At 47.1% G+C, this 7500-nt stretch overlaps 1 protein-coding gene across 1 annotated transcript in view; it reads left to right on the top strand.

The window, feature by feature from the left end:
- The window catches only part of cfap54 (cilia and flagella associated 54), a gene marked incomplete at both ends in the record, with an annotated part of 27849 nt that overhangs the window by 11366 nt on the left and 8983 nt on the right, over positions 1-7500 (top strand). The window contains 12 exons of the mRNA XM_079739056.1: positions 1-45; positions 179-300; positions 582-797; positions 1092-1267; positions 2292-2427; positions 2735-2855; positions 3102-3257; positions 3756-3959; positions 5538-5616; positions 6006-6182; positions 6761-6827; positions 6987-7172. The exon at positions 1-45 is cut by the window's left edge and continues 86 nt beyond it. Coding sequence (XP_079595182.1) covers positions 1-45; positions 179-300; positions 582-797; positions 1092-1267; positions 2292-2427; positions 2735-2855; positions 3102-3257; positions 3756-3959; positions 5538-5616; positions 6006-6182; positions 6761-6827; positions 6987-7172 — 1685 coding nt within the window. The remainder of the gene's footprint in view (positions 46-178; positions 301-581; positions 798-1091; positions 1268-2291; positions 2428-2734; positions 2856-3101; positions 3258-3755; positions 3960-5537; positions 5617-6005; positions 6183-6760; positions 6828-6986; positions 7173-7500) is intronic.

Genomic DNA, 7500 nt, shown 5'->3' with positions numbered 1-7500 from the left:
ACCAACTTACCTCCGCCATGTCCATAGACAGGGACAAAGACGAGGGTGAGGGACACATTTATGTAGATGCTGACACAAAGACACACAACAAGACAGACAAAAATGCACAAATATAGAAATGAATGAATAGAGTTAATGAAGTGAACTCCATTGTGTGTGTGTGTGTGTGTGTGTATAGTGGTCAGTGTGGAGGGCAGTAAGGACTCAGACGAGCAGCTAGACCACCTGGACCCCCCCATGACGCCCTCTGCTGTCTTGGACTCACTACACAAGGCAGCTCTGCACCTCCGCAGAGCCATGGTACCCACACACCAACACACACATACACGCTACACACACATGCACACTCACACACACCACGCTCCCATATTCACACACACACACACACACACACACACACACACACACACACACACACACACACACACACACACAAACACAAACAAACAAACACAGTGTCCCCACATACACCAAAACACACACACACACACAAACACGCAGCAGGCCCACATACACAAACACACGCACACACACATGCACCAGGTTCTGAGGCTTTCCCCCCCTCTCATGTGTATGTTTAGGTCCTGGCGCACCGGGGGTCCCACTGGGCGTGTCTCCAGTACGCGTGTCGGACGGCCTGGGAGCAGAGCAGCAGCCTGGCTGCTCTGGTGGCCAGAGACCCCAAACTTCCACCCGCAGCCCCCTGCCCCATCAGCCTGGGCCTGCTGGAGTCCACCTTCACCCCCCTACTGGTGGTGGCCACCGACCTGCTGATGGACATGATGGACACACTAGGGGTGGGTGGCACTATAGCACACAAACACACAACGCTCCTTATAAAAACGACAGCCGTGCGTGAGGTTGATCCTGATCGTGCTTACATCATTAAAGGATGTAAGGATTCGCTTTGAAGAACCAACCAATAAGTACTCAAAAAGATATCGTCCAAGCAGTGAACGTCCCTAGGATGGTATTCATTGAAACCCTTTAAGAAAAAGATGACGGCCAGGAGGTCAACCGGTGGGCGTGGCCAGGAATGGCTCTACATAAAGGCCGACCTCATGGTAACATGTGGTACTCCCTTTCCCCAGCTGTGGAAGGCGTTGGAGGCTGAGGCGAGCCAGGAGGATCTGGAGTCCAGTGTGGGCAGCCAGGTGGACGTACGCTGGGTGCAGACTCTGGTGCTGGACACCCTGGGGCTGCTACACGCCCACGCCAAGTGGGAATCACTGGCCCACTACGCCTTGCTCCTCAACTGCTACACGGGGTGAGCAGCCCCGATAGCAGCCAGCACAGCCTCACCGACTGGCTCGACGCCATCAGCAGCCATGACTGCCTGTGTGTGTAGTGAATAACGTGTGGTTCCTCTAAACTGGTGGCTCGGGGTGGTTGGTTGGAGGCAGAAAGATCTGATGCAGAAAGATCTGAAAAAATGATTTGCTTTGTATTACCAGAATAAAATCCCACTTATCATTTTTTTCGTTAGGATCTCAGTGCATCTCCGTATTGTGTTTTCATGTTATGTAATTCGACTGTTTATAATCAAATCTAGTCCCATCTCATCTGATCGAAAATATTCTAACCTACCGTATTTCCCGCACTATAACGCGCACCGGATTATAAAGCGCACCTTCAATGAATGACCTATTTTAGAACTTTTTTCATAAATAGGGCGCACCGGATTATAAGGCGCATAGCATAGAAGATACTGCAGTCAAACGTTTGACTGGGGATGCGTTATGCATCCACTAGATGGAGCTGTGCTAATTGTATAGCTCGTCATGCGCAACGCAACTGTGAGGACGAGTTGCTGCATTTAGCAGATATAAAACTGGAACCTTTATGAAAAAAAAGTAAAACACAATTACGCAGTTCCAAACCTTAGATTTTTTAAATATCTTGCAAACGTGAATGATACAAAGTAGAGCATCGCACCCTCGAATCTTGTAGTGTGGCCAGTCTTCCGCCCGATTTCCTGGCTCTGTGATCGTATAGTGTGACCTTCCTAATAGTGGAGGAATATCTGTCGTGTGGTCTGAACCAGCCATAAAGGGAATGTCAACAAAACAGTCAGACAAAGTCAAACTTTATTAAGCGTTCTGACAACTTTGTTCATTTGTAAACACGAATTGATCCATATATAAGGCGCTCCGGATTATAAGGCGCACTGTCATTTTTTGAGAAAATTACCGGCTTTTAAGTGCGCCTTATAGTGCGGAAAATACGGTAATCCTAATCGAGTCAATAAAAATGTAATCTCATATGTGTATGTGTGTGAATGTGGTCTCCAGGGGGCGCTACACCCTGCAGGTCAGTCCGCTCTTGATCCACGCCCAGAGGAGACTTCTGGAGAGGGTCACCGACTTCAACGGACCCCCTGTTCCCCAACCACACCACGTCAGGACACAACGCTACACTGAGAACCCGGTACTCACACATTATTAGTCTGGTTATTATAAGGGATATGACGATGATTGGGGTTACGTTATGATTAGGGACGCACTATTATGACAATTATAACAGGGATTTTCTTTTCTTTTTTGATCATTCATTGTGGGGGAATAAATTAATCGCAACCTTTAACAAGGAGCTGAATGCAGAGGCCAAAATCAACATACAATAAATGTGCAATCAATTGTGCTGCTAAGTTATGATTATGGTCATGGTTTTCGTTGTGATTTGATTACGTTCATGGTCATGATTGTGAGAAGGTAACTGGTCAAAATCTAACTAGGTAACTTGGAGGAACTACGCAGACTACCAGCTGCTCAGTGGATGGCGGCCTGCATCTCGATCTAAATCTAACCTCAGGCCTCACTCCAAGCTGCACTTTCATGAGGACCAAAAGAGCAAAGGTTCACGCACACACATACACACACACACCATCTCGTTGTTACACCATGGATGAAAGTCTGAAGGATACTGTACTTGTACTTATTTTCTTCTGTATGTATGTGTTTCTGTCTGTGTGTGTTGTGTCTCTATATGTGTGGTGGATGCCTGTCTGTCTGTCCCTGTCTGTACGTCCTGCGTCTCTATGTATGGAGTGAGGGACGGATGCCTGTGTGTGTGTGTCCCTGACTCTATCTGTCTGTGTGTAGTGGTGTCCAGGTCGAGAGGTTTGGTGCGTGTACCCCTGGATGTTGAGGACACGCTGGCTGCTTACCGCCTGGCTCTGCAGAACCGACCCCACTCCCTCCACCTCCTCCAGCACAGCCGCACCCTCCTGCAACTCCTTCTGGCTCACACTCACCTCAGTGGGTCAACACAGACACACACACACACACACACACGCACGCACGCATGCTGCTACAGCTGGGTCGTAGGGTTCCACATCAGAACTTTCGTAAGTGAGGCATGCTTTACCCCACGCAGGGTTTGACACCATGCTATAGGCTTTCAACGTGCAGACACAAAATGTAAAAAATTAACAAACCGTATGTCATATAAAAGCAAGGCCAAATAAGTAATACGTTAAAAGACAGAACAATACGATTTACAGTACTGTTGTACTTGTGCTGGTAGAGGGGATGGATGTTGGTCACACACCGCTGCTTCACCGCTGACTGGTTCTCGGTTCAATCCCCAACTGATCTTTAGGCATTCTGGACCAACATCCCCAGCGACCGGCTCCTTACTGACATGCAGTATCGTTCCTCACCACAAGTCCATTAGAAGCTCTTATGAGCTTTAATGGTGGCGTAAGCTGGACAGTGAATGTAATGTTTGACCAGACCACCTCTCTGCCCCCTCAGCTGCTGGGGTCCAGCGGGGTGAGGGCGGCGGTGGTCAGGGTTCTCCAGGACAGGTGGAGATCTGTCCTGTGGTCACAGACGGACCTGACCCCCAACCTCAAGACCTGACCTGCCTGGACTTCACCAACCCCAGCCAACTGTACAGCCTGCCCCTCGGCCCCGAGCACACAGGCACAGTCATCGCCGCCTACGCTGCCTCCATCAGTGAGAACGCACACACGTACACGCACGCACGCACACACACACACACACGGTCATCTCCACCTACTCTGCCTCCATCAGTAAGAATACTGACACACACACACACACACGGTCATCACTGCTTCTCCTTTTTAAAGACCTTGAATCCTGTTTTACCTTTTGGTTCTTTTTCATTCTTTTGTCTTTCATTGTGTTGTGTACGATACACATACATTTCTTATGTATGTGTATTAAGCACTTTGTAACTAACCTACTTAGACACCGTAATCACCACCTACTCTTCCTACATTGCATGCACAGAAACACACAGACTCACACACAACCATTATCAAACATCAACAGCTTCTATCAGTCAGTACGTTTACTTGCACAGCTTAATCTGATCAAAGCCATAGTTCAACTATGCTCCTCAATCGGACAAATGCAATTGTCCGAGAATACATGGCGGTGAGAAAATCGATTAATTGGCAGAAGCATTTCATACCCCGGTACGATAGGTGGCTAGTAGTGGTAATAGAGCCACCGGTTGACCTCTTTACGTCTGTAGCAACAACAAACTCAGGCGGCTGCAGCATTCGAGAAAGATGTTTTCAGTAGACAGCTGTCCGTTCACTTCATGTCATTTCTCCGATGCTCCATTGATCCAACCTCTCGGTCGTATGCAGACTCGTATGGCGGCGGTGAAGCAGCTCTTCCTGGAGTCTGCATACGGCAACAATCCCTTTCTCCTCTATGTCGCGTTTCAATCCAGACTTCAGAGAGTCAAAGCCAAAGTTCCTTTACCCCAATTCCTTTTCCACCATAGCCGAGATAACCCCCACGACGAATCTTTGCTTGTTGCTGAAGTGCCAGAGCATCAGAGAACCCGACACAGTCTTTAAGATTCATAATATCAGAGAATATCCCCATCAGTTCGGCCGCGGCGCAATAAATGAATAAAGATCGTAAAAAAACATTAATTTTGACAGTTGTGCCCGAAGTTACTACTTAACAACCTCGTTGATGACCAACATTTAGAAAGACATGTACTTTTAATTCAGCCTTTGGTGAAATTGAGGTGTTACACCTTTCCTGCTGTTGGCTCCCAGACCACACCGATTATGGACAGGCTGGGTTTATTCGTAGTTCCACTGACTTAACAGTACACGTTTGCACAACCTTACTTATTCATTCACTAAACTGACATGCAATTTCGCGTTTTCCGACGGCAGCAACAACACGACTATCGTCTCCTTATACTTCCGGCTCACGGCCCCCGGGAAAAATCTCGAGCATGCACAGAACGCATAATCTGATTCCAATCCGATAGACCGTATACATGCACGCTTAATTCGACTAACAATTGCATAATCTAGGGGTCTTAATTAGACTATGAGTAACTCGATTCGATTCGACTTTAGTCCGACTAAGGTGTATACATGCATCTTAATAATCCAATCATGGTCAGACTAAGCCAATAATTCAACTTTCTTGAGTGTCATGTAAACGCAGTGAGAACACACACACACAAACACACAGACTCACACACACACACTGCACCATGGAAGACAAATGACCATATAATTTCTTAAATTTTTTCAGAATGCCTTAAAGCCCATGGGCCGAGGGTGCAAGCGCTTCATGACTTGGGAAACCTGCAGCTGTACAGCGGTGACTCGCGGTAAGCTCATACTGGGCTCCCTTGTAAAACAGGTTTCAATATCTCAATGGGACAAAAAAATAAAAATAAAAATGCTTGGTTCATCTTTATAGGGGGTCATACCAATCCTTATTTTTATTTATATTTATATTCTACTGTCGCGCTGTTTAACTTACTATAAGCCCTTTAGTTTAGTAGAGCGTTAGACATCAGGTACAATCCTTTAGGTGGAAATTACGGTATCGAACCAAGAACCTTTGGAGCTCGGGAGTCAAACACCCTATCGGCTACACCCCTTAACGCGCTCATAATTCTTTGACAAGCACGTAATGTCATGTTGGGTCTGATCCCAGTGAGATATGTCCCGCCTCCCGTCAACCTCTCCACTGCTTGCCTGATGTGTTTTGCAGGGCGGCTCATTCGTCCTGGAGCAAGGCGGTAGACTGTGCTCTGCACAGCGTGGGCGTGTTGGATACGTGGGACGGAGCGTGCTGGGCGGGCGGTCCCCGGTCCCAGCAGGAAACCCAGAGGCTGGCGGGCGTGTGGGGTTGCCTGCAGGCTGCCGTGATCACAGCCAAGACCGCACAGTGAGTCTGAAGTCATATATAAGACCGATGGTTTGATGGCGGTTTTCTATGGTCTTGCGTGTGTTTGTGTTTTGGAAGCATTGTTTGGTGTAGCGGAGCTTAGTCTCACAAATTGGACTTTAGATTAATATCTCAATTCTGATGGCAGACAAGCTCAGATATAGGAGAACTGGGCGTTTCGCTATCTTTCGCTTTATATTTGTTTCGTAAGATCAAGTTGCTGGAGGCCGGGTCTGTAAGCACGTAATTTGTGGACACAAACTCCAGCAATAATCATCTGTAAAGAAGGGTTTGTAAAGGTTTCAAATCAACACATAGACTGTCCGCTGTGAAAATCCCCTTCTGAAAACCTCATCAACCTGCGTAAATGAGTTCTCTCAGTAGAATATCTTCTCTGTAATATAACAGGAAATAAGGCATAATCCCAATTAGGCAGGGCTAGGATGTGAAAACCAACCAACAGCATCCCTCTTTAATTTATCTTTTCTTCACAGCTCATACAGAGCATGTTGTGGACATTATTGCACAGTAGTTTCAGCCCTTGTATCTCAGTGTGTGCTACCTCTGTGTGCTCCCAGGTACATCCTGGTGTCACACATACAACAAAGGACAATGTGCTGCCTGCTCTCTGCCCACCTTTTCAAAGTAAGACTCAGTCTGCCACTCTTTCATTGCATCATGAAGGATCAAACGCGCCCAAAAATGTGTATTGCAATCACTTTATATGTATTTGTCACATGACTATGTGTATGTGTTTTGTTTGTGTCTGTGTGCTTGTGTATGTATTCAAATGTGTGTGTGCAGTGTGTGTTGTGTAGCTCTCAGCCCCATCCCCAGAGGGACCTCCTGTATGGTTCCTACAGTGTAGGGGAGGAGCTGCTTCCTGGGGTGGACCTGTTCTCTGATCCAATCAGAGTCCACCCTCCAACCACCGTGGCCAGCCTTCACTTCCTGTGTTATTGGCTGTACAGCACACGCCACTATGTCACGGTAAACACACACACATACACACACACACACACACACACACACACACACACACACACACACACACTATATATAGGCCATGGACTACTCAAGTGCAATGATAGTGACTATGTGCACTCAAAGTACAGGATTAGGGGTTTGATTCCTACTGGGTTTGCACAAACGGTATCGTAAGGCTCTTTTGATGATAAAAGCATTAACCCAATGGCATAAAAGAAAGCTCATAAGCAGCTCTACAGTAGGGGCCAGGGTTCAGTGCCTTGTTCACCGAAAAACATTTTACAAGGGCGGAACGAGAAGAACAAGACCAAGTCATCCTTTGCGTTGTTCA

The sequence above is a fragment of the Pollachius pollachius genome (genome assembly GCF_949987615.1).
Source record: "Pollachius pollachius genome assembly, chromosome: 6".
NCBI lineage: Eukaryota > Metazoa > Chordata > Actinopteri > Gadiformes > Gadidae > Pollachius > Pollachius pollachius.
The sequence above is the reverse complement of the archived record's forward strand: the minus strand, read 5'-3'. Positions and strand labels throughout refer to the sequence as shown.